The sequence below is a fragment of the Poeciliopsis prolifica genome, unplaced genomic scaffold (assembly GCF_027474105.1).
Source record: "Poeciliopsis prolifica strain line A6 unplaced genomic scaffold, Auburn_PproV2 SCAFFOLD020, whole genome shotgun sequence".
Classification (NCBI taxonomy): domain Eukaryota; kingdom Metazoa; phylum Chordata; class Actinopteri; order Cyprinodontiformes; family Poeciliidae; genus Poeciliopsis; species Poeciliopsis prolifica.
Genome location: NW_026562395.1, coordinates 8,801,850 through 8,829,251, shown reverse-complemented (window position 1 = coordinate 8,829,251; position 27,402 = coordinate 8,801,850). Strand labels below are relative to the sequence as shown.

Genomic DNA, 27,402 nt, shown 5'->3' with positions numbered 1-27,402 from the left:
GGGGCAGAGGGCATGAGTCTGTGTCTTGGATTTTATTGATCTGTTATTGATCACTAACAATGATACGGTCCAGGTATTCAGTCTCAGCAGCAGCGAGGACGCACTTTGATGGATTCATTGTCAACCCAGCCGAGTGAAGGTTGTCCAGGACAATGGACAGGTTGCTTCTTCCAGTTAGTGCTGTGAATAACAACATCATTCAAGTAAGGTAAGCACTCCACAACTCAGAACAGGATGAAGGAGGTGCAAACATGAGGGAGAGGGAAGGATCTGAACCTTGCTTTCAAGCAGTGAAAACAGAACAAGGCAGATCACAACTCATACTGTTTGACAAGTAGACTGAATACAGTGAGAGGAGAGTGTAAACTGTAAAACGAAAATACATGTATATATTACTTGTTTGGGGAACATATGAATGTTGGGAAACATATTTTATATATATATATATATATATATATATATATATATATATATATATATATATATATATATATATATATATATATAAATAATATGTTAATATAGACTTAATTTAGGCTTAAAGACTATGGGGAAACAAAAAGCATAAAACCCCAATTATATTAAATCATCAGCTTCACTGTAAATAGATTTTTCAGATATTCATTTGTGTGTTGAACTGATAGGGAAGCATCACTGTTGACTGCATGGTCTGTTTAACTTTCCCCACATAGTTTTTTGGTGAGCATGTTGTGTTCAGTGATTCTGTTTCAAGCAGCTGATCAAGTTTGGAAGAAAAGCTCAGAAACATCCCAGTGTGACCAGCAGCACAAACCAACCAGGCTGCATTGTGATGGTGAAAATATCACCCAATTTCTGTGAAACAGAACACAATGCTGGTACCAAGAAAGGCAATTCCAAAAGTAACACATTAAACTGTTCATAACTTCTTTTAATTTAGCACTTCAATTGTCTCATGAATTTATCACCACTACAAAGAAAAAGAGATCATAGCAAAGATTACACTCACGTCATGCCACCACACTGATAAATGAAGCAACAATAAATGGTGTATGGACTCCATGTATTATTATCCCATTAAGACATTTAGAATTAAACAGTAAATGAATCATTTTTTGTCTTGGTTCTCCAGCTTAAAAGTCAAGCACAATGAAAGCAGAAGAACGATCCTTCATTAAAAACTGTAAAGTTTTATCCAGAGTTAGACGGAGAGAGATGTGAACTCTTTATCCTGCAAGGAGCGTCAGCATCCTGCTTGATCAGGACGTTGATCAGGCAGCATCCTCTGGCCTTAATTATTTTAAATCAAGGTTTTCATCAACTCCTGAGACTGATGTGGCTTCTGAAGCAGCTGTGGGAATCTATCATTTGTGAGTGTGAATGACTGGATGTAGTGTGAAGCTCTTAGTGCTGTGCAAGTACAGGTCATTTATCACTTCACACAAACACCAGTCTCCTGAAAGGCTGAAAGTCGTACTTGCAGAGCGCTAAGAGCTTCACACTACATTCAGTCATGTTGGAAAGATAGTTTTGCTGCTTAGCCACTTGGTCTGAAAACAGTGGCGGTTTGATGGCCAGGAATGTAATAAGATGTAGAGCTTTTAAAAGAATGTTCACAAATGACACCACAGTTCCAGGCTGCACAGTGCTGTGCAGCCTGTGCAGCCTTGGAAGCACAATTTGCTTCCAAGAATTGTGACTTGACTGCCTTCACTCATGTTCAGTCCAGTTCTCACCTACTTCTAAGACATGCATTCTTTATTAATCATTTAGATATTAAATGTCGCTATACTCAAATAATGAAGCAAAATTTTGCTGCCATATAAGCAGGACTGATCCTACTGCAGTGTTGAGAGTTTCACATTTTCTTCAGCAAATACTTTATAAATCACCAAGAAGTTGTTTTCCTCATCAGATTTATTCCACTGGGATAAACTGGGTTACATCTTTATTTGCAAACATAAACTCATAAAATCATTTGTGAACATTCACATGTTGAGAATTTTGTCGATGGTGATTGTTTGGCAAATTAATTATGAGTCTGAGGTTCCTACAAGTTCTAACAGTCCTGCCATAAAACCTGAAGCTCACAGAGCAGCACGCTGCATGTATGCATGAGAAAACTCTAAAAATCTGCTTAGAGCGAATATCTATCAACAGAAATCTTCAATTTAGCATAAAAACTGTACTAAATTAAAAATCTGATGATTTCATTTAAAGCACACCATCCACCTACACACGCACATACACACGCACACATTAAGTTAATAAGAACTCCTTGTGTCCATAGTAAATGGCAACTTACATAACATTCAGAATATTTTCTGACTCCCATCTTTTAAAAGATCAAGGAAAACATGAGAAGTGTGTGATAGTTTATATCTTGTTTTAAAACTAAGACTTTCTCCAAACTGGGCCCAACATCATGGAATCATATTTCTATGTGGCAGGAATTTCAAACACACATCAGTCTGAGAGAAAGAGCTCACATTGGCCCATGTTGCTAACTTATTAGTTACAGTTTTAATTGACAGAATAAGTACAGCCGTTGGAGATTCAACAATTACATGAGGAGAGGGAGACATTTTGGCCGCGGCATGAGTTCTATAAATGAAAAAAGCTTCCCGTTTTTAATGCTGCAGGCCACAATGCCGCAGAGAGTAAAAGTCACACTGATTAAAAGACACCCTGGAGGAGTTGTTGACTGCAGCAGCAGGAATGATACGGCCTCCGGAGAGGAGCCGGCTGCAGAGGCTGCTGAGGCTGCAGAGGCTGCAGAGGCTGCTGAGGCTGCTGAGGCTGCTGAGCACGAAGGGCTTTTCCAGCAAACTGGTTCCAGTACTAAATAAGAGCTAGTGCTAGCTTTAAACCAAGTATTTTTTCTGCTTAATGTTCTAAGGCTAAATGAGAAAGCAGGAAGTGATGCAACAGTCACACAAACTTCATGGAAAAGACCCTCCTCCATCAGAGTCTAGAGGCAGGTTCGCAGAGACCAACAACCAACTAAAACTCAGCTTTCTGAAGTGAAGAAAGACGCCTAGAAATAAAATGCATTATTATTGTTATTATGAAAAGTACATAAGCACTATGTTTCAAGTTTTGGATTTACTGTAGTGTTTGTATTAAGCTGACGTATGAAAACCTCTAAGCTTTAATAGGAACATGAAGTGGAGGCATGAGGAGGAGAAGGAGTGAACCAGCTGTCATGCTGGACGCGGTTGCTACTCTGCTGCCATCGTTTTACCATCAACTGCTGACAGTTTGGATTCCGGGGATTTTCACAGTGAACTGTGCTCTGGGCTTCATTTAAACATCACGAGTTGTGTAAAGTAGCACTTCTAATTCAAATATATGACATTAAAACATGTGTGCAGAGGCAATGAGACAGACTGTAGTCGGTCTGGGTAAGCTGAAGCACAAGATACACCAGAGAGGGGAGGAAACATCCTGGAAGACATCATGATGAGGCTGGGTCTGCTCTACAGCTGTGAATAAAACCAGGAGTTTTTACCTGTGTAATAGAACCCGATTAGAAACAGCTCTGGCACCAGCCTGCTCTAGTCCTGGAAGCATGTTAGTGGAAAAGGCCCAACCTCACTGTTAGCTACGGCCTCAGCTTGCCTTCCACGGTTCTGCTCAGAGTTCTGTGGACTACAGTGGCAAGGGGAAACATCACAGGTCATAGTTGAACTTGTATTCATTAGCCAAGTAGATTCTGCGGAAGATGAGGGCAGCCAAGGCCAGGGTGAGAACCACGATGAGGACTGCAGAGGCTGCATGGTTGTCACGGCGAGGCGCCGGACCAAACAGAGCTCTGCTAGCTGCTGGCTCCCTGCCGGCCCTGGGGGCCTGTCGGCTGAGCTGCTGGGCCCGGCGCTGTCTGGGACTGAGCCGACGAACAGGGCCGCTCTCATCGGGGGCCTGGGGCTCCTCTGGATCTGCTGCTGAAGACGCTTCCGCCTGCAGGGAGACATGGAACCTTCAGACTAAACCTTAAGTTACATGTTTTCAGATACTTTTGTCTTTCCTGGTCCTCCTGAGATGCATTCAGGGTGTGCTAGACCAGGCTGTGTGAGTGTGTGGTTCTCCGGCTCAGAGCTCAGTTTCTGTTTGGATCAACCAAACCAACATGAACTTGAGACAGTTTGTGTTCTTGCTACTCCAGCAGCCCAAACCCTATTTTGGTTTCTCACAGCACTAATTTGTAGTCAATGGCGGCATCATTAGTAAGTATATGAGTGAAGAAAAAATATTTAACTTTTCTTCTTCTGTTTTTTTTTTTTTTTTTTTTTTAACATGTATGTTGATATGATATTTCCTGTTCTGACTGCTGCTAATCACAGAAATATCAGCTCAGGTGTCTTTATGACCCGAGTTGTATGGGGTCTGTCTGTGTTATACTGTACTAAAAGCCCAACATGAGCTTCAGCACAGTGTGTGAGACAGTGCATAAAAGTTTAGAATAAATTAGATCTTGTTTAATTAAACCTAGCAAGATCAGACAGTAGGCTGCAAGAAGAACAGGAAATCACTGCACACAAAACATTGACTTCCCCATAAGGGAAGAAACTGATGGAGGAAGCTGGAGATTAGACCAGCAGGCCAGGCAAAATGCTGTGGTCCATCTTTTTAGAGTTTTAGCTTCAACTTCAGAAACAGATGGTAGGGACTATTTCAGCTCTGCTTGGTTTATTTAAACACAGGATACTAATCTAAGTTGACCCTCTCCTCTGCTCCTTCAGAATCAGTCTCAGTGGTTCCCTGGATAGCATCTGGCAGCAAAATCAATCCTCTTAGGCAACACAGCTTGCTGATATTTTCAGATCTGCTGAAGAGAAGCTGTGGAAATAAAAGCTGAAAGCCACAGAGCTCGTCTGCTCTTACGCTGTTAGAGAGCTGATATCTGACTGAAGAACTAAAAGCACCAACTATGGGCAACAGCTCGCCCTATTTACCCTATTTCTGTAAGAATTAGAATCCTCTTTTGTCTGATTTCCATCTTTCTTGAATTTAGGGTTTTAGTTCTCTGAAAGCTAGAATAATCCAAATGACAAGAAAGAAAGGCTTGAGATATTTTAATCTGAGATGAATCTATTGAGTGAAATGAGTGAAGAAGAAATATTTAACTTTTCTTCTTCTGTTTTTTTTTTACATGTATGTTGATATGATATTTCCTGTTCTGACTGCTGCTAATCATAGAAATATCAGCTCAGGTGTCTTTATGACCCGAGTTGTATGGGGTCTGTCTGTGTTATACTGTACTAATATGGCAAAGGGGAACATAAGGAACAAAGGTCAGACAGAGAAGGTCAGACAGAGCCTCTGAGCAAATATAGTGGAAAGACAAACAGATGTCCAAACCCTGTTTTCAGAATTGACCCAAACCAGTCTTGATGAACAGTTAAAAATATACATTTCTGAGTATTTTGGGTCCTTTCATAAAAGCTCTAATTTCAACCTGTAAAGTGATATTAAAGACATCTCTAGTGTCACTGGAAGAGTGTGTAAGGATTAAAAATAAGTTTGCCTCAGTGATTTCTGAAATCCAAATAAAACCTGACAGAGAGAGCAGAGCTGTATGGCTCTCAGTGTGTCCCACATGACACAGCGCCACCTACCTGTTCAGCCTGGGGTCTTTCCTCAGCGTGCTGCTCAGAAGAGCTGGACGTTTCTCCCTGGGTGATAGTTGAAGCTTTACTTCCACTAGTAGAAGCCTGTGGTGTAATACTGGATTCTGCCTGTACGGACACACAGGAAACTGCAATCATCAGCATGGTGTGTTAGAGCAAATAATTCAGACATAGATCTTTATTATGACAGAGTTACACTTTTCGTTGGCCTAGATCCTTATTCACCTATTGAAAGTATGTCCAACAACAACCAGAACTTTGTCTTTATTAGGATATGAACAACAGAAAAAAACCATATCTGAAGCCTTCCACTGCAACATTTATGGCAGTATTGATAATTAACACTGCTTAAGTGCTAATGTAATGATAAATGATAGGACGTGGGAATTAAATGAATAGTCATATCTTTAATCAGTTTTGTCCAGGCTGGAATGACATCTTCATTTGTTCATAACATCATACTCTGACTAGTGGCTCACAGATTTCACTCAAACTTCAAGAAAATTTAAACTTGGTAGAAGAAAACTTCTTGCAGCCTGAACCTTCCAGTAATGATGCCTTCCAGACAGGCTATGTCCAGACAGGCTATGTCCAGACAGGCTATGAAACATCCAGCTAATTAAACACTAATAGATAAATGGTGAGTAGGAATATCATAAAACTCTACAATTGTAATCTTTTTATTACAGCGGATCCCTGCCTGTTCCTGGTTCTGTTTTCACAAACGCTTTTTATAGAGCATATTAAAAATATTTTTGTGAATGCAGTTTGTGAAATTAAAATACCTCGGCACAATGCTACTTCACATGGTAATAACTGACGTTTCCAAAGGAACCAATCCAGGAGCTCCTTTCACTTTCCTTGGCACCGATTGGCAGCAGCCCAAAGAGCAGAGATGTGAAGGATCCTGGGTGTTAGCTTCTTCAGTAGTGCAAGCCCATTTATCCAGTTAGTGTGCTAGGTAAAATGAATGTGTATTTGGCATTTGAAGTGATAAAATAAACTGTTCAGTATTTTTTTAGAGGGTATAAAGTATTCAGGGATTTCACCTTTTCACAGGTTCATATATAGCTTGTATATATATGTGTATATGTATGTGCACCAGGTTCTGTTTAGTGTGATGCAACATTTTCAACAAGTAATTTTGTTAATAGAAATACATTTGTAGAAGTAGCTCTCTGAACAATACTGACTAATACATTTTGTTAGGTATTTTCCTCGAACCTACAATAAAATAACCACAGACAACGTATATGAATTAAATATGGTCAGGCTTCTGCAGAAGGAGAAATCCCGATCAACAGCTCCTCCGGGCTGGTCAAAAGAGAGTTCTGATCTGCTTTCACGTGAGCTCCCTCTTTATTGTCAAAGAACATCAAACAACAGAGGTCGTAAAACATTTAACACAAACAGACCAACAACTCAGTTCCAGGTGTGATATCTAATCTACAATCTGAGCCCAGTTCAGCTCTGGGTCAAACTGTCACCTAAGACTGGGTAGATAAACACCAGAGAAAACTTTAGGGTCTGAGAACCATAAAGTTTTACTATCTCGCATGAAGACAGTCGTAACCTCCAGGTCAGTTTATACTAAATCACAATAATACTTTAGACTGAATATAAACTAAAGTAACAACAAAATGATAATACTGAAAAATATCTAACACATTTCTGATCATTTGGCAGTTTACTGAAAGCTTAAATCAGTTTTCCGATATATATATATATATATATATATATATATATATATGTGTATATATATATATATATACACACACACACACACACACACACACACACGCACACACACACACACACACACACACACACACACACACACACACACACAACAAGGAAGAATACTTTCCGCCAAAAATGGAGTTTGTACCTTGAATTTAATTTGTTGAGCTAGTTCTTTGGCCTGGCGATCCTCAGCACTGGGGTTGCTGTTGGAGGTCAGAGGAAGGAGGGCAGATCGCATTGAACAACCACAAGCTTCACAGCAGAAGTCCTGGGACCTGGAACCAACAAGGATCAGTTTATCATGTCTCAAGGACATATTTCATTTTGCAGCTCACATTTTAATACAATGAAAAAGTCAACTGTGACAGCATCAAACCATTGATGAGGCATTTTTGCATCATGACGTATGGATAAATTAACTTATAAACACTAAGGACCTTAAAAACATTGTTTTAGACGCCTACGGGATTTTTTTACATATTATTTAAACACAAAGCACAGTTTCTCTTCTGTTGTGAAGAGAAGAGAAGGGAACAGTTGTGAAGAGCCAAAACATATTTGTTTTTTATGTTGAAAACTCAAATATTCTTGTTTTCCCTTTCAGAAACTAAAAAACTAGGAAGCTTCTCTTCTGTTGTCTTTCTGAAACTTTGTTTTAAAGTGCCAATAAACGCATAGTCTGTTCCCAACCCTTATGTCATCTGTTGATAGAAGAGCAACTTGCTGCCTGTCTACCTCAAATGTAGTGCAGAATGAAGCCAGTTCATGTACCATTATGACACCAGATGTATTGGTGATAATGATTCTGTGGACTTGCAAAAGCAAGTGACCTGACCACACCATGTTTGTTTGTCAAGCACACTCTTTACAGCAAAGATATAAGTTGTGAAAACAGCTGATGGTACATAAACAAGGCTCTTTTATTATAGTAAGACATATAAAATAAGCACTTTTTTTTTTACATAAAAACAGTTTATAAAATCTTGTTATTTTAAACTTCTCTCCTAAATAAAGAAACGAAAGGAGCTAGTGGTGCCGTTAACTCTTGACTTTTGAAAGTAGTCCTTTATCACTGTTCCTGTCAGTAACGCAGATGGCTGTTCCCACACAGCCAGGTTCTGCTGCAAATTCCTCTTACAAAAGAGCTTGTGGCTTATTAGAGTCTTTTATAGTTCTCTGCTTTAATTTTGACCAGGACACCCCTGAAAAATAGATTCATAATCTCAATGGGCTTACTTCCTGGAAAAAAAACCTGAATAAAGTGAATCTTCATGTTGCTGTCATCCAGGGCAGCTCAGAGATCAGAACAGCTTTCTAGCTCCTGGGACGCTGGAGCTAGAAATGAGGGCCCCAACTCAGGCCCTCATTGTCATTTGATGATTTTCTCTGAGGATAACTGGCAACAGTTCCTTGATGTTCACAGCATGAACATCTGGGTTTGTGGAGCATCTCCAAGTCAAAACCTGAATCCACACTGAAAGCACACCGGTGCCTTATCTAATGTTTGTGTTGTGGTGAGAAAAATGGCAGTAGAAAGATCTTTAATGCTCAACTATCACTCCCAACCCACAGCACAGCAAACACAAGCTGCAATACAACATAGCAAATGAGTGAAACGATTCTAAAAAAGATCTTACTTTTTAGCGAGGGCCTTTCTCTCTTCTGGGGTGTAATCCAGAGATCCTATTGCACCTTCACCTTTAGTTGGCATGAATCCAATTATAGCTATAAGTGCAGTTCGGACTGCAAAACAAAAACAGAACAAATAAAAATATGATAAATTTAAATAGGTGAAGCCAATTTAATAATGTAATAAAATAAGTAAGTTTATGTTGCATCACTGTTTACACATGTTTAACAACCTTCTCCTACAGCAGATCTGAAACTTTGTCTATGTGAACATCCAGAATGGACCTGTAGTGATACATATTTTACAGATTCACATTTTCTTGATTTTATGAAAAGTCCTTCTTTGTACCATGATCTTCAGATGTTCTAGAGTATTCTCCAGAACATAACCAGCCTTCACCAGGCTGTTCAGCCTTTTTTCTTTACTAATTATTTGTATTTATTGTTTGGATTTTAATTGAAGTATGTTGTAAAGATGATTCATGCCAAATGTCAAGGACATATCTCAATCTTTAAGGTGATGGTCTTCCTGGCGATTATTAGTAGTTTTTTAAAATATTACTTTTGCTGAAAATATCTGTGAACAATTGGATTTAAAGCATCATGTCAAATTCAAGCCGGAGGTTGTTGGGGCACAAGAAAGAAGAAAAAGAAAAATGTTTGACTGAGAATATGGGAAACAATCTAGAGATCCACCGATTTGATAACATGTGTATCACTCCTGATATTGAAACCTTAGGTATCTGTATCGGTATGGAAAGGGAAAAACAGTAGATTGAAACAGTAGTAATTGGTTACTACTTACTGCTCCAAGAAGGCTGCCAAGTCTCTGGGTGATGCCCTGAGATGCTCAGACAAATCTTCTTCCCTACTTCAAATCTCCCAGTTGGCTGTGAGAGAGAAAAAACAACAGTTGATATGACACAGGCAACAAATAATCCAAAGTTTTTACACACAGACTGAGGTTAGAAAATCTGACAACAAAATATACTAATTGAAATATTTTCTAACATACATTAAAAATAAAATACATAAAATATGACAGACAGAAAAACTGCATAAGAAATGGGTCTTCAAAATCCTTTGGAATAATCTTATTTACATGGTTATTATAGCAGGTGTGTTAATGTAAATCAATCTCATTCTCTCAAAAACAGTGCAGGCCCTGCAGTGAATAAACAATCAGGACACCTTCCACGGCCCCTGGTTCAATAAAACGCCACTAAGGCAAAGACTAGAGTCTAAGTTGATATGTTCCTGTTCTGCTTCAGGAGAAGGGACGAAAATATGGGCTTTTCCTTCAGCTTACTGTCAGCAGGATGATGCTGGGAGGCTTCATGGGGTATTCTGGGGGAAGAACAATCCTGCCATGGTACACCCCACCATCAAAATCAGAATCTGGGGGCCCGCGTACAGAAAAGTGCCATTCAAAGAGATTGTCCTGGAACCACAAAGAAATGTCACAATTAGTTGAGATTAGAATGTGTGAACACATACAGGAACATACACTGATTGGAGGTGACAGCTGACAGCAACGTAACAGAGGTCTGTTGTATTGATTTTCTCATTGTACAGGTACAATGAGAAAAAAAACGTCCTGAGGTAAAAGCCTGATGTTGTTGAAGTGGTGAGAATCTGGCTGAATCTTTGATCAGATGATAATATGGTCAATATTTGTTCTAAATTCCATTAGGACTTCCCTTTTAGTAGTTTCACTTCCTGTTTCTTTGATCAGGTCTTCTGTCTTTATTGAAATAGTCAAACATAATATGCCATATAAAAGAAAATTTTGCCTTCAGAATTGTAAAATTGTGATAGACTTGAGACTGTTAAGAAAATCATCACTTAATTAGACGGATGCTAGTTTTAATATCTAACTATGATTAATTAGTTTACTTACAATTGTTGACTCACCAGTTTTAAAAGGTTCACTATGTCTTGTACAACAAATACTGACTTTTGATTTCTTCTCCTACTTTTACATTATTACTTTACAGTTCTTGTCTTGAACTTACACCAATTTACACTCAACTGTTTACCATTTCATTATTCCATGGCTCCCACTAATATAATGCCAAACCCTGGCTTGCTTCAACAGGTACACTGAGCTCAGTAAAACTCCACCCCATCAACCTCTAGAGTTTTAAAAGACGTGGTCTGCTGACCATCTGGGTGAGATTGTTTTCAACGTACGTCCAGTGGCTGGGCGTGGTAGTGCTCCGTCGGATCCCTCAGTTCTGCAGCTTCCTTCATTAGCCTCTTCACCGCTACGACAGAGACAGTGAAAGGAAGAGTTAGTGACCAAGCAGATGTTATCAGCTCCCATTCCTCTCAGCTACTACTGATCTCCTGTGCTTCCGGAAGGAAACCAGCACTTCTTCAAATTCTTGTAGTCATTTGAGCTGACAATCAGAAAAGCCAACATCCAAGTATATCCCAATGAAAAATTACCTTCTGCACAAATGACTAGCTTTAAGCTCTTATCAGCTGTCAAGAAAATCCGAGATCATCCCACTTCCCCATGCTGGAGATTTTAGTTAACAGTAACAATAAATAAAGTTACCTTTAAAATTAGTCACACAAGTGACATCTAGACCCAACAGTAGACTCAGACTTCAATAAAATAAATCTGGTTGTGTGTGTTGTTTTTGTCTCCTGCAAACCTAGCTTTGATTCTACTTCTTTTCTCTATCTAATCATAAGAAATCATAGTCAGAGAAAGATGAGACAGGAAGAGCAGGTTTCCTGGAACTTTTTCCAGCAAGCTACAAACTTACTTCCTAGAGAGGAAGTAAGTTTCCTTGTTTCAAAGCATGAACGTTTTAAAGGATGAAATCTAAACATTTTGAGTAATTAGATAAGATTTAAAGTAAAGCACTTAAATCAATATTGATTTACTTGCAAGAATATTTACATTTACATTTGTGGGAACACGAGTAAAACAAGTAACTTTGGTCTCAAATAATTACAATAACAGATTATTCTTGGTTTCTTTTCAGAACATCTGTTATACCTCACATTATGATCATAATAAGAGTAATAAGTTGTGGTTATCATAAAATTATAAATGAATGCTAAATTGAAGAAACTAAAAGGGTTATGAATGTGATTTTAACATTGAACTTGTAAAACATGTAACTGCTATTAAAGATCACTGATGATGTGTTGGAGGTAGATAGTAGGTGAAAGGTGAAAGGTCAGGGGTAAAATGGGAACTAATGGGAGAGTAGAGATGATCAATGCCTTTTTTGGAGATAGATTGTTGAACAACTTAAATGTTTGTGACGGACGAGCCGTCACAATCTGAGAGTCAAGTAAAGAGTCCGTGTTAGCAAATATATATAAACATGCACAGTTATCAACTTACCTGTTTCTTTTCCTTTTAGTTTGGACTGAGGTGGTTCATCGTGGGTGCACACGCGGTGTTCTTGTTTGACGTTCATTCTAATCGGTTATTTTCAGGTAGATGCTTTTCCGTTTTTCTTTTGAGTGAAGTTGTTTCCGATTTGGAGCGCACCAGGAGCAAATTATGTAATGTGATGTAGACATCACAATGTGCTGGTTGTTTTTTGTTTGAGTGTATTTTGATTATAAATTTATTTATATTTCCTTATTATTTTGTATATTTCAAGGTTTTGAGTTAGAAATAATTGCGTAGTTTTTTTTGTTGTTGTTTTGTTTTGTTTGATGGGACTTCCTCTGGGCGGAGGAAGTCCCTTATATAGGGTTTATAAACCCTATATAAGGTTTATAAAAGAGGAATCTTTGGTTGGATCATCTGGGCAGCTTCGAGCCAAGACCGAGATGGACAAAGAACTCTGCAGCTGAAGAAGAGCCGGGGCCACAGAGCCGAAGACTGTCCTGCACATGGGGACCAACCCATCAGCCCCACAACATGTGGCTTCAAATCACACTTCTCTCATCAGCTGGGTTCAGACCCCAAAGACAAAGATGAAGATCAAGACAAAGATGAAGATCAAGACAAAGATGCAGTCCCCAAAGGAGTCACTAAAACCAACCTGGTTCAGTAACAAGAGCAGGTTGTAATAAAGAGATGGAGCGACAGAGATGAAGATCAAGGCAAAGATAAAGACCCAAGTCCTGTGTGACCTCACCATCGTTACAGACATGACAGCTCATCAGACCAACAGAGATCCCTGCCTTCATCAATCAACCTCCTGCTGCAACACCTTCTTCATCATCGAGCCAGTTCTGGGGTTCGTCCGTCTCTCTCTCAAAAGGTTCCCTTTTTAGTTTTCAGTGTCAGCGTTAGGGAAAGATAGGCTAGATGATTGATTTTACTTATCTGATTATTTCTGCTACTGAATTAAGCTGTACTGACCCTTGCAAAATTGCTTGACTAATAAAATATTTAGCATAAAGACAATCTAAAAGATGTTGTGGACGTTCAATTAAGTTCTTTGATGGTAGTAAAATAGCTGTGATGTTTGATTCTGGGGAAGAAAAGTAGGTAATGTTTTATAGATTGCTTTAGCCCAAATTTAAAACAACATCCTTGGGACTCGCCAGAGTCACTAAAACCAACCTGGTTCAGTAACAAGTGCAGGTTGTAATAAAGAGATGGAGCGACCGTTAACAGATGTGCCCTGTGGAACCAGTTGGCTGCAGGCTGCTCAGTCTGGCTAATTCACAGGGGGAAGAAGGGTGAGACATCTGGATATAGGCTGTTAGAAATCAGGCGAATCCTTTCTTGAAACCAGTTTAAACAGAGTTTACTTCAGTTCTGGATAGGGTAAATCCCAGCAGATTTAGGAAACTCAATTCACCCATTAGGCAGAGAGCTGGTAGCACATCTGCCCTCTCAGAAGAGGAAGTAGTGACTGAGAGAGTAGAGTGAAGGAAGGGTAGCATCCGAAAGGGTGCTGTGTCGCAACAACGACACAGCATTTATAATGAGAAAATGTGGGAAACGTCTGGGACATGAAGGGACTGTCATATCACTCATAGAATATGAATCTGGACCAAGTGGTTACACATGGAGACATTTCAACATTTTACACAGAAAAATTAAAGGCATCCTAGAATGAAAAATATAAGGTATTCAGTATTTTTCTTATAATACAACATATTTTTATTTTCTTTAATAGTAAGTAGGACTATGTCTATACTGTGACTTTTCATCAAGAGACACTTGAGGTCTGTTAAACTTTGCTGTTTATATATGCAAAGACTGAACTGAGTAATATTTCCTTTTGGTATGCATGAAATCATTGTAAATATAGTTTTACTGCACTATCATTAAGACAAAGTGCACACTCAAAAGCTAAAGCCCTCATAAAAGTAACGACAAACAAAGCTTTAATTTCAGTAGATAAACATAAAGATTTGCTAATTGAATTTCCATAGCATCCCAGCTCTGAGTTCAAGGTATCAGCTAATGATCAGCACTTGGCCTGAAACACACACATCTGCTGTTTCAGTCTAGCTACAGCAAACACAACATCAGCATCCTAGGAAGGTTACACAAGTCCTGCTGAGGACGTTGAGGATTATAGCTATCCGAAAGGATGGGGTTACTTCCTGCCTCGGTGAAGGACACAAAGTCAGCTCCTAGTGTACTGCTGGCTGTAAGGCAACATCTCCTCACGTCTAAGCAGCGAAGTGAAAGAGCTCTTGAGAAAAGTGCCTAGAGAAATAAATCACATGGTTCTTAGAACAAGGACATGAGAAACAACACGTGCCAATGTCATTTTTCAAGCTTGTGATAAATTCATAGTGTATACATCAAGTTCAGAGGGAAGTCAGCCTGCCAAGAGGTCAATATATAGGCAGAAATGGCAAACATCATGAGTAAGCAGGCCAGAGTGGGAGAACACAGGATGAGAGAAAAAGTAAGCATGGAATTAGAAAAAGGTAAAGTCAAATTTGGAGGCAGTCAGATTTTATTTGGGATCCAATCGTCAAAAAGACTGTTGGGATGAGCAAATTAATTCTAAAATCTGTAAAACTGAAGCTACAGATGACAATAAGGGAGAGCTAGAAAAGTGGATGGGAGGGCAATAAAAGAGTGATGATGGTAAGATGAAGAGAGAGGAGCTGGAAGCTGTAGGGGAGAAGTAAAGCAGTGGAGCAGAGATCGCCTCGTAGCACAACATTTTTACAGAATGTGCTCATCTGATTTTGCCGAAGGCCAGCCACTCTGTTTTCACCACACTTGTCCTGTACTGCAGGATGAGGAGTCTGCACTGCTCCACCCTCCTCAGTGTTCTCTATATTCAGAACCTGAAGAGCTTCAGGATTACTGATGATTTCAATTACAAACAACAACAAAACTAAAATGTGGATAAAGACTCCGTCTTTGCAGCTTCTGCATCATCTTCATAAGATCTTTGGTTTTTGTTCTGGGATCGATTTGCACATTTCAGATCAAAACTTGTTCACAGAACCCGTCTTGCTGAGTGGGATGATGCTTGCATGTAAGTGCTTAATAGATGATCGCGGAACGTTCTAGCATCTGGAAATTGTTTTCCGAGGATGAACCAGGCTTCTGCAGCTCCACAATTCTCTTCCTGATATTTTGGCTGATTTCTTTTGACTTTAACATCATGACAAACAACAAAGCAGATTGCTCCAGTTGGGACCTTAAAATACAAGTGAGCCTCCACTCAACTCAAGTTTGTCAGTAACCAACCAGTAGCTTAGCCAAGGTGGTGGTGCAGGTTCAGGACCACCAGCTGGTTCGGTTGTTGGGAAGAGAGTTCATATTTCCAATGATGAACAGATGACTGGTCTGTATCTCCTCTGACTGCAGCGCCCAATGCCAGCGCAAGTCTCACACATAAATATTAATCAAAGACCGAAAGTGTAAGGACCATTTTTCAATGCAATTCTAATAAAATGAGAAGAACAGGAAATGTTGGGAGAAGGTGATATGAAGTATCTTCTATTCTTTATCATTTCACATGAAGAATAGTTGAACTGCTGTTGAAGCGAAAATGTGTTCATTTGAGTGTTTTTGTAGCTTTTTAAAGAAGTTACATTTTATCATTCAATGTTTCTTATTTGAAATACTTGAATTGAATGATCTTTTGAAATCTAAAACCCATCTTGCTTTCTATTTACTCCAAAAAGAAAAGGTCAAGGAGCAGAAAATAATCAACGATTATTTTTTTGAACAAGCAATACCTCAGTCTTCAGTGAGTTAGAGCACGTGGTTTGCCCTGCTTAGTCTCATGTCCCACCCAATCCTTCATTTAATGGTAAGCTGAGTGGACAAGGAAAGGCCTTTCCCACAAATGTGCCTATGATCTCAGCTGAGTCGGAGAGGTCAGGCCACTGGCCCAAGGCGATGGGCTGATAATCCCTGCATGTCAAATCATTTTATGTAACACACATTTTGAGTGTCTGCCACTGGGAATGAGTCACAGAAGGTCCAGAGGGGAAATAGGAGATTCTGTTGCATAACAACAGACCAAAACCAGAGATGTGGAGAGCCTGAGGGAGGGAGCCAAACTCCTCAAAAGTGTAATCTTTCCTAATTGCTTGCATGCTTCTGCTGTCAACACGACACAGCAGAGATGAAATATGCCTGATTACAGTAAAACCTGGTGACAACATGACAACAAGCAGAAACACTGATTTGTCGGTCTCATTAATAATTTAAGATAATCCCAAATAAACTACGGTGGTATAAAACTGCTCCGAGTGCTGTATGGATATTGTCATGCTTAGTCATTTCTGAGACATTTTATAATCTCGGCATACAAATTTTTCCAAACACAAACACATAAGAATCGTCCAATTAGGAATTTCTTCTTAACATAGGATAAAATTGATAAAGAACCAACTAATGTTTTTAAATGTAGATGGAACATAAGCAGGATTAAATAGTTTCCCTGCTCTGTGAGGCAGAAGGCGGCAGCTCCAAGGAGGGGCTGTGTGAAATATGCCAATCTTTAATGATTGCCATGGGAGATTAAAGAATTTCTCAAATAAAATAAATAAATAGTACAAGAAATTAAAGAAAATGAAAAAAGAAAATAGTTAAACCAACTTAATTGAACTGCTGCAACTGGTAACAAGTAACTCAATTAAGTTTAAGTCAGTCTTACTCAAATCATTTAGTTTACTTCAAATGAAGAAATGAACTAATAAAGGATCTTTTTTTGGTTCAGATGGCTTTCATTTGAGAGCAGTTAGTTGGACAGGAAATAGGGGGAAGACATGCGGCAAAGATCATCAGGCCGGAATCGAACATGTGACATCCGCATCTAGGACTAAAATTTGCTGTGGGTTGTGCTCTAGCCCTTCTCTACCACAGCACCTGGTCGGTACAGGATCTGTCCTTGGTGAAGCTTGTGTCATGACGTCAGATGTAGGATACAAACACCCACTGAAAGCTAATGGTTTCAAAGTTCCACTAACTTAAAAATATGTCACTTCTAAGTTAATTCAACACAAACAAGTAAGTTGTCAACAGTAAAACAAAAGAATTAAGTGAGACTAATAAATAAGTCCATAATATGAACTACAACCCAAATACATTTTTTAGATTGTATGTTTCTGATGAGGGAGTAACATGATGCAAAGCTCACAAAAGTACATTTTACATGATACCTCACCTTTCCATATTGACTTTGTCCAAGTTTATTTTGTCTTATGATGATAATAAGCTTCACAGATCTCTTGTGAATCTGAGCTGGTGACATACAGATGCTGCAGTGTTCTGGCTGACGTGCAGCAAAAACTCAGTGGTTCAGAACGTTCAGCGTTTCACTCTCAATTTCAGTTCCATTCTGAAACAACTGACAATGTCAGCAGTCGGTGAAGTCAATGTAATGTTTTAAACTAACACAGTATACTCATCTGAGTGAGAAATACTGAGAATATTGAGATGAACAACTCAGCTTTTGACTCAAGAAATTTTAAACAAAAAAATATGAGATGCAGGTCAAATTTATGTATAAATGGCTGTAAAACATTATTAGCTATAAATTGTTACTTTGTCATCACAGCTGCAGTACGAAATCCACACCACAGGTCACAAGTTAATGAACTGAACTAATCATTTATCAACAACTCTTCAGTTCTACCAACAGCATTTGTGTTTTGCAAGAAATACTAATTTATTTCACAGATTAAAATGATTTAAAAGATCATACACTTTGACCACCAATTCTATGAAATATTAAAAACGTAGCCTTAAATCATCACAAACTCAGTGGACCTGAAATGAATTCAGTTCAATGAAAACGTTGTGTTAGCCACCCAACAACCTTTCAGTTATTGGCCTCCTACATAGTGAACCTGGGCTCAATATAAACTACTTTAATGTCTGATTTGACCACAATTTTTCTATGTAGGTGGCAGAAAAAACACAACGGACAGAGCCTTTCATGTGAAATGATGGGTCGTAGCAAAAGTTTGAGGAAAACAAGAAAACTGTCAGAATTATAATGCTTTTTGATCTGGACAATGGATGAGAAAATAAAAATCTGTGAGAAACCACAACAAAAAAAAACCCAACCCGTTTCTTCTATCAACCCAAGCTGACACCAAAACTTATGTTTGGATCTACAATGATTTACAGATGCATTTCCTTCCAAAATTCACAACATTTGTTTATGCTTTTTAATAAAAAGGAAATATTTTTGTGGCCCTCTAGCACTTTCTAGCACTTGATGAATTTGACCCTGGTGGTAAAAAGTCTGGACACCACTGGAGGTTAACAGCTGCTAAAAATCTACACATTTGTTCACAACCTCCAAACAAACACAGCTAAACTGAAAACCCGGCTTTAAATAAATGTGTATGAGTGAAAACATAACGCTCAGTGTATCATTTTCATCTGCTTGAACCAACGATAACGTGTTGGGTTACTGGGTATTTCCATGCAGTTACCAACTGTAGAAATTTCCCCAAATATAAAGTCCAACATAGCTCGACGTGTCAGTGTGACAGTTTCAGTTGACATTAAAGTTAACCGTGGACGATACGCAGCTGTTTTATGGTTATTATGAGACTAAAGTGTTGAAAGTTGGTTGATTTTGTCATCTTTTTGGCAAATGTAGAAGGAAGAGGTGAACGTCTTTGACAGAGAGCTTACCTGGACTTTTAAGGTTATATTTGTTCTCCATGCTGGCAGACGCGACGTAATCTGATCAATCTGGAAGTTGGTTCGAGAGTCCGCGGTCAACTCGTTCCAGCACTAACTCACTGAAGACGTTACTTCCTAGTCTACCTGCAATGAAGAACCCGGCTAGCTTGCTTTCTGGCTGAGACGCGCCGACAGCGGGAGGTCTTCCTCGGGGTACTGGCTCCGGAAGCGGCGGCTTAGGGGACGTTTGCATATAGTTTCGTATCGAAATAAGAAGGACGCTGTCTCTCAACTTATCTAATGTTTCAATATCGAAACACTCCGTTTAACATTTTTCCCGTGACGTCAATTTGTCTAACGTAAACAGGAAGTGAGTGTGAATCCTTATTCGCTATTATTTTGCAACTGCCAAACCAACTGAACGATGCATTACCGCCACCTATTGAGCTGGAGAATGTTTCACTTTTTCCACAGCCTTATGCCAAATTCTCTCTCTCTAATATTCTACACACGATTACCCCATTATGACAATGTGGCAAACTGAGTGTGTTACAAATTTATTAAAAATAGAAAAGAACTGACATTTTCAAAAAATATTTACAACCTTTGATTAATACTTTATTGACTCATCTATTTTGAATATAATGCCACAAGAGCAGCTCGCCTAACCTACCTTCAGCTGTTAAAGGGCAAAAGTTTATCTGGATAGGTCGCTAATCCATCACAGAGCAACACATAAACAACCATGCACGCACACAAACACCCATACACTCACCTGCACACACACACAGATGCATACATGCACAATGAGAATTTACCAGCTTGTCTGTTTTTGGACTGTCGGAGGAAACCGGAGTACCCGGAGGATTTGCATGTAAACTTCATGCAGAAAGATACCAGACCAGGATTCTAATTTCGTACCTGCTTACTACAAGGCAACATTGCTACTGCACAGCCCGGAAATTATAACAAATAATGCAAAATTTATTGCAAAGGATATTGCAGAGTAAGGAGCGAGGAGAAGTGGTCAGTTTGTCCTCCATCAGCATAAACCTTCAGCCTCATAATTCCAGAGACAGCTCAGGATAGCCTGAGGTGCTTTAACTAGACGGCTTCATCAAAAGAAAAGTTTTGCACATCTTGACAAACCTATTAGTACCCCTCTGTCAATGATTGAAATCCCACAGTTGTCACTAAAATAACTTGAACCTGACACGATGATGAATAAAAATTTACTAAAAATGTAAATGCAACTTTATATTTGAAGTGTGGTCATTTCCAAAAGCAAACTAATGAAACAGGCCTGAACAATAATTATGGTACATGTAATTTAATATTTTGTTGCAAAACTTGTTGATGTGATCACTGCAATCAGACAATTTCTGTAACTGCTAAAATTATTACCAAGCACTGTCTGGTGAAATCACTCAATCAGGTTTATTCATGTACTGTGCACAACACAGAGAGCTTGTAGGACAATTAATAATGAAGCAGTTCTGAATGAAAAGCTCTGCCAAGCAGAGACAACATGAGTTTTATACCAAAGATTAGGAATCCTAAAGAAGGGAGAGACAGTCTGGTTCTCATGCAGTTGAAGGAAAACAACTTCCAACCTTACAAGTATACATGTAACCTAAATAGCTTTATCCAGTGCAGTGGGAATATAAAAGAACTTAGAATAAACATATAGCAATATAACTAGCAAATATTACCTTATAATAATTTTCCACTACACTACACATGAGACTTCAGCACCTGTCTCATTGGCAGGCCAGGTATGCTGGTCGACTCCTCATCTACAAACTGTTTCATTTGTCTCAAGTTTGAATGGTGCTGTCTGTGGATGGAATGTTTCAGCTCCTTCTGCAGATGTTTAATAGGATGTTGAGAGTTATGAGGACGTATGGTTATTTGTCTAGACTTGATGCTACATGAGGTCCTGAGTGTGTAGGTCTGATGATATTTGGAGCAAAACCAACAGAATGTTGGTTACATTTGGGCCCAAATGGCCCAAAGGTTATATTTGGGCCAGTACTTTCAGAATCAAGAAAATACCCCACCATAACAACGTCATCACTCTAACACTAAATCAAATGAGAAATCTGAGAATGGGAATAAAAACTGAGTGTAAGGTCCTGGTGGACAGTGCAAAACAACAAACAGATGTGTTTTAATACTTTGCAAATTGGACAAGAAAAGCCAGGTGAGGTATTGAAAAAAAGCGTCACTATTAATTTGTTAAGCTGACTGGAAGAAGAAGTACGTTTGCTACTCTTCCTCACCCAACATTTAGATAAACATGAAAATTAGAATAATTAAGAGCTGACTCATTTGTACTAATGTCATCATTGTCATCATTGGTGCAATGATGACATTATACTGTGAGACAGTATAAAACAATTCATATGTCTGATGTAAAATGTTTGGGAGATTTGTTTTGTTTATGTTTTGTATGTGTTCCATTCCTACCTCGTGATGCAGAGGTTAGGTTTAACTTCACAAATGTCCCAAATAAATGTTGTGTATATTTTTTGGCTCCTAAGAAAAGTTAACAAAGTTTAATTAAAAATAAGATCTTCCAAAGCTGTTGACTCAATGCAAGGGGTCCCTCCATCTCCATCTACTTTTGAAATACTTTTGGCTGAAAGCTACCCTTTTACACATTTTATTTAAATTTTTTGTAATACAAGTTTTGTCAAAAAAAGACAACATATTACACAATGATGTAGTCATTGTTTGCTGCGAGCAACACACTGTCATTTTTTCATACACTATTACAACCAAGCTCCAAACCTCTGTCTGGATTACTCTATAAAGGAAGCCTGACCGATGACTTATGTCATAATAAATTAAGGGAAATCCAATTTTTCTGCTTGTGTGCTCACACACCAGCATTTGCAGTAAATGGAACTTGTCATATAAAGATGCCAGGGGCATTACAGACATATACTGCTGCAACATCACACAGCTCAGGAGTCACACACCACTGACCCCTTGCCACTCTTTGCCTGGTTATGCTGACTTCAGAGGATATGAAATGAAATATACATATGGGTGAACTACGTATTTCAGCTAAATTGGAACTACATTAATGCTGCTTAATTGGAAAGTGAGCTCTCCCAATGTATATAAGTCAATGAAGGCTCAAGTAATGTTGTTCAATTGCTCACATGCAAGATATTACAATTGTAATTAGAAAAATTTGTTTTTCCTGTGGAAATGCAGAGTGAATACTATAAGCTGGAGGTGTTTGGTGAAAAGTGCAAAAGAATTTTAAGTCAATTGCAAAAAAACTTGCAGAAATGCAAGAAATTGGGGAAAGGCATATAGAAAAACTGTTTAAGAGGAGGGAACATTTTCAGTCAACTCAAAAATCTCATCCAAAGACTATTAGAAATTGCTGCAGAATACTCCTTTAAAACCTATGCTGTTAGGTCACAGCAGCTTTTTTACCAAAGTGAGCAAAAAGCTACAACTAGCTAAAATGACAGGATATATAGTATCACTTGCAAGTTGACCTACAACTTGCTAGTGATATGGAGTATCTAACTGTTGAATCTACAGTAAAATACATTATACTGTGTGAATAATCCCATGTAAAGCTAAAATGAGCTGATAACTAAAATGCTAGGCTAGTACTAGCATGTTGACCTACAACAACAGTGTATTGGTTTGGAAATCTCACCTGTATAGTGTAATTTAATTTATCAAAGACGTGAGAGGGTCTTAATTAATCAAAGAAAGGAAGCCTTGTTGTTTATTTGAAAGCACTTTGTTCAGATGCACTCCATGCAAACCTCGACCCAGTTCTACACAACCAACAACACAGAGACATAGAAACATAAAATCGAAACAATCATGAGGCAGAACATAGCATAATATGATTCAACATATAAAATATGTTAAATAACAAGCAAAAGGGGAGAGAAAAGCAGGAGCATAGACTCAATTGCATCAAATTTCACAGAATGAACCAGACTAAAATTCTAACAGGAACTGCCTATAGAGAGGAACAAGGCTTTAAGTTTGCACACATTAAATTACCATTCTGGAGAGTCAAAATGTAGTTTTGTCCAGTCAAAATGCATTTTCAGATATCTGGAATGCAATTACAGATAGTCAGACGGAACCGAATTTATGTTAACACGGCTTGCCATACACTCACAACTTTTCAACAGTTCTACAACCAAATGTCATACTGCCCTCTTCCGGCCGTTCAATCCACACTCACTGAGTCTACCACAGGTTGCTCAGGTCGTTTCAAGGGAATCTTGCTCACCATCGAGCACACACAGTGCATTGTTTCCATTCTTCTTTACATCATCCACATTTTTGTGCATTAACAGCAATATCACGGGTACTGCATGACATGAGTGTGAAACTTACCATGTGATAGTCTGAAGTTAAATCTCAAGATATTTAATACCGAAGTCTCCAGAGTTCAAATTTTGAGTCTGAAAGCTTTTACTCTGAATTTTATTGTCACTTTTACTCTGAAAGGTCGCTTCCGCGTGTTCCTGTTGACGTTACAGACGTGGAAGTAAAACGTCATTACGTTTTAATCGTGTTTCGAGCGCGGGAGCTTTGAGGAAATTCGTCGACATCAGGCAGAAAACGTTGCAGGTACTTTCTATGGAAGGTTCCCTTTAGCGCAGCACCGACTGTTGGTAAGCAGATTTAGGAACTCGCCCGAACCTAAGCTGTCAGTCCACTCTGCGGGGCTGTCAGCAGCGTTAATCAGACCAAATAGTAAAGTAACGAAGGGTTTGTGCTAATGCTAGGCTAAACAATTGCATAAGTATTAAAATAATTCCGGTGTGGCGGAATAAATACGCCGCAGAACAGTACAAGTTGTGGCAGTCCAGTTAAACAGGGACTATAATCTTGTTAAAGTGCTCTAAATTGCGTCCCAATCGTACTCACAGTAGTGTTGTAGTGTTTTTAACTGTAGCATACACAGTGAAAAGAACAATAGCAATTCTATGATATTTAACAGTCACAACCTATTCTGATCTGACAGGACACCGGCGAGTAATCAAGTTATTTTTTGTAAAGATAAGCAAGGTGGTTTTACTGTCTGAAAAAACCAAACCACAGGAGCAGCTGTCTTATGGTACAAAACTCACAGTCACTTGTCTGCGCCCCCTGTCGGCCAGGTGTTATCATGGCGACGAGAGGAGAGACGAGAGTGGAGGAAGAGACGGAGGAGGAGGAGAACTACGGGCCGCAGCCTCTCTCCAGACTGGAGGTAAAGTCTGCCGGCTGCTCTGTGCTGGTTTACTCGGGCTGAACAGTAAGGTGAAACAATGCAGTGATGGAGACACGAGGCGAATACCAATAGATAATCATCTGATAAAATATTTAATACATATATATCTATAAAACATTGACTCCACTCCGATAAGGAACCGCATAGCATTCCGGGAGATGTAGGCTTTCGTTGCTCAATCTCTCACAGCAAGCTAAGCAACTAATTCTCTCTTTGGTTACCTAGCAACAAGCTGTTGAGTAACCTTCATGTCTCATAACTGCTTAAAAATAAACGAGGTGGAGATAAAACAGCAAAGACCAGGCCACCAGCCTGACAGTATTTCAGATATTTAAAACAAACTAATCAATGACTATTCATATCTACTGATATGAAATGCTTATATTGTGATAAGTTATCAGCCATATTGTTCAGCCGTAGTTTAGAACTTAGTTTGATTTTTTTTTTTTTTTTTGGTATTAAAAGTTATTAAATGATTTGTCATACAAGTCACTTTGAACTACTTAATTGTTGAAATATGTCATACATACAAACTTGTCTTAGCTTAAGATTTAATATGACATTAAATTACATAAAATACATTTGTCTAAGCAAGTCTTCTGCAGTTTGATGGGTAATGCCATGGTGTTCACAAATAAAAGAAGGTCAAGCACATGCTACAAATGTGTCTAAAGAGTTGTCTGTAAATAAATGATGTGTATTTCAATACTGGTGAGCCTGTCCCCTGCTGGAAGCTGATTTTGTGTTTTTCCCTGCAGCATTGTGGGATTAGTGCCAGCGACATCAAGAAGCTGGAGGATGCAGGATTCCACACCATAGAAGCAGTGGCCTACGCACCCAAGAAAGAGCTGCTCAACATCAAGGGCATCAGTGAAGCCAAAGCAGACAAAGTTTTAGTAGGAAATGTCCACCTTCCATTTACACAAGCTAAAACTGTACTTTTATTTAGCTTGGTTCATTTATAAGCTGAAATTTTCTGTTTTCCATTGTCTGCATTAAAATAACTCGTGATTGTTTCATTCTGTCCACTCCAGTGAAATGAAATGAATGGACTCGAGCTTATAAAATAGTTCCTCACTGAAATGCACAGAACTTTTTCCACGTATTAAGTTTAACAGCATTAATTTAACAATGTATTATAGTCATCAGAGAATTAATGATTAAGTAATGAACATTGTGAATTCATATCTGGTAAATTCTGCACTTATGCTGCTTTCTTTACTTTCTCTCTCACTGGTGTACTTTGTGCTGTCCTTGGTTCTGTTCCTGGCAGACAGAAGCAGCCAAGCTGGTGCCGATGGGCTTCACTACTGCTACAGAGTTCCATCAAAGGAGAGCAGAGATCATCCAGATCTCCACAGGCTCCAAGGAGCTGGACAAATTACTGCAGGGTGTGGCCCAGTGACTGGCTCTTAGCAGTGACTTCTACACCATTGGGAGGGAAGCTGACCATGCTGAGTCTCTGTTCCTGTGCAGGTGGGATCGAGACGGGCTCCATCACAGAGATGTTTGGAGAATTTCGGACCGGAAAGACCCAGCTGTGCCACACGCTAGCCGTTACCTGTCAGGTAGCATCCTGTTTGATCAGGAGCTGAACATGGAGATGTGTGAAGAGCTGTATTCACAGGAGCTGGTTTTCCTCTGTCCCTAGCTGCCTATTGATCAGGGAGGTGGAGAAGGGAAAGCAATGTACATCGACACAGAAGGAACCTTCAGACCTGAGAGACTGCTGGCTGTAGCTGAAAGGTAAACACATTTATACTTCAATTTTTATTTCATGTACTTAAACATGTCAAAGTGTTTGAACCCTTCCTGCTTGTCTTTTATTTGCTGGGGTTAGGTATGGGCTTGTGGGCAGCGATGTGTTGGACAACGTGGCCTACGCTCGAGCCTTCAACACAGACCACCAGACTCAGCTGCTGTATCAAGCCTCTGCCATGATGGCTGAGTCCAGGTCAGCAGTGGTCTCAGTTCTATCTGAACTATGATCCCTTGCACAAGTCTGGAAGAATTTCTTTACACATTGAGACATCCGTTCTATTTTGGCTTTAGTGACATCAGATGTTCACAAAGCATTTCGATTGAACTTCTTAGTGTAACTAGTATTTCCTCCAGGTATGCCCTGCTTATTGTGGACAGCGCCACCGCGTTGTACAGGACAGACTATTCAGGCAGAGGGGAGCTGTCAGCCAGGCAGGGGCATCTGGGGCGGTTCCTCCGCATGCTGCTCCGGTTGGCAGATGAGGTACGCAGCGCAGCTCTGTGATACATTCTGATGTAGTGGACATGTTGGTTGATCATGCCTGTGTAGATCAGCCAGACATCCTGTTGTAACACAAACAAGTGAGACTTGTGTCTTTCCCCCCCACCCCTCTAGTTTGGGGTTGCCGTGGTAATAACCAACCAAGTGGTGGCACAGGTCGACGGGGCAGCCATGTTTTCAGCAGATCCCAAGAAACCGATTGGTGGCAACATTTTGGCACATGCTTCCACCACAAGGTGTGTTTGACTCTAAATAAGATTGTTTACTCCTCAGCCACACCTCCAACCATTTCTCCTCTGTCCAGGTTGTACCTGAGGAAAGGCCGAGGAGAAACCAGGATCTGTAAAATCTATGACTCCCCCTGCCTACCAGAGGCTGAGGCCATGTTTGCAATCAATCCAGATGGCGTTGGAGATGCCAAGGACTGAGCAGCCCTGGGCCAGCAGGGGGCTGTAGTGAGCTCACAAAGAGTTCAAGAGTTCTCATGGTTTGTTGACTGTTCATTACAGTCAAAAAAAAAATGAGGTCATATTAGATCCAAACATTCCTCAGTTACATGATTAGTATCAGCAACAAGACCTTCATGGAGTACTGACAATATAACCTGGGAAACCTGAACAAATGACTTCTAATGGACAATATTTGTCTGGAAATTTTGCTGAGGTTTGTGTCTAAGAAGGAAGAAATTTTATTTAAAATGTTTTTGTCCTTAAGCTGTTCTATCCATTCCCTTCAGAAATAAATGTCTGAATTCTTTGAGCAGTGAGTTAAGGGGTCCTTTAATAAACTGATGGTAATCATTCAGACCCAAGCAGTTTCATTTCATTAAAAT

The 27,402-nt window shown here is 39.3% G+C and overlaps 2 protein-coding genes across 4 annotated transcripts; one reads left to right on the top strand and one right to left on the bottom strand.

The window, feature by feature from the left end:
* Positions 1–889: 889 nt before the first annotated feature.
* ube2j1 (ubiquitin-conjugating enzyme E2, J1) lies at positions 890–19,407 on the bottom strand. 2 transcript variants are annotated; one of them, XM_055044453.1, is made up of 8 exons: positions 19,048–19,407; positions 11,175–11,248; positions 10,291–10,422; positions 9,787–9,871; positions 8,990–9,095; positions 7,498–7,627; positions 5,598–5,717; positions 890–3,939 (listed from the first exon to the last, which is right to left on the bottom strand). In XM_055044453.1, exons 1-8 carry the CDS (start codon positions 19,076–19,078, stop codon positions 3,652–3,654), a joined length of 966 nt encoding a protein of 321 aa, XP_054900428.1. In that variant the 5' UTR covers positions 19,079–19,407; the 3' UTR covers positions 890–3,651. The 2 variants fall into 2 exon arrangements, with proteins under 2 accessions (XP_054900428.1, XP_054900427.1); XM_055044452.1 differs by lacking the exon at positions 19,048–19,407 and adding an exon at positions 12,349–12,950.
* Positions 19,408–23,576: 4,169 nt separating this feature from the next.
* LOC129369141 (DNA repair protein RAD51 homolog A) lies at positions 23,577–27,376 on the top strand. 2 transcript variants are annotated; one of them, XM_055044488.1, is made up of 10 exons: positions 23,577–23,661; positions 24,195–24,286; positions 25,066–25,203; positions 25,581–25,698; positions 25,784–25,875; positions 25,959–26,053; positions 26,148–26,261; positions 26,423–26,552; positions 26,685–26,806; positions 26,875–27,376. In XM_055044488.1, the coding sequence occupies exons 2-10, from the start codon at positions 24,203–24,205 to the stop codon at positions 26,996–26,998; spliced, it is 1,017 nt and encodes a 338-aa protein (XP_054900463.1). In that variant the 5' UTR covers positions 23,577–23,661; positions 24,195–24,202; the 3' UTR covers positions 26,999–27,376. The 2 variants fall into 2 exon arrangements, with proteins under 2 accessions (XP_054900463.1, XP_054900462.1); XM_055044487.1 differs by having other exon boundaries at positions 23,608–23,705.
* Positions 27,377–27,402: the final 26 nt, after the last annotated feature.

Excerpts from the sequence above, each read along its gene's own strand:
- ube2j1 (XM_055044452.1), bottom strand. The coding sequence starts at position 12,424 with ATGAACGTCAAACAAGAACACCGCGTGTGCACCCACGATGAACCACCT. Across the intron at positions 10,423-11,174 it reads ACCACGCCCAGCCACTGGAC|GACAATCTCTTTGAATGGCA; the intron begins GTACGTTGAAAA and ends TTGTGGTTCCAG. Across the intron at positions 9,096-9,786 it reads TTGGCAGCCTTCTTGGAGCA|TCCGAACTGCACTTATAGCT; the intron begins GTAAGTAGTAAC and ends TTTGTTTTGCAG.
- LOC129369141 (XM_055044488.1), top strand. The coding sequence starts at position 24,203 with ATGGCGACGAGAGGAGAGACGAGAGTGGAGGAAGAGACGGAGGAGGAG. Across the intron at positions 25,699-25,783 it reads GCTGGACAAATTACTGCAGG|GTGGGATCGAGACGGGCTCC; the intron begins GTGTGGCCCAGT and ends GTTCCTGTGCAG. Across the intron at positions 26,054-26,147 it reads CTGCTGGCTGTAGCTGAAAG|GTATGGGCTTGTGGGCAGCG; the intron begins GTAAACACATTT and ends TGCTGGGGTTAG.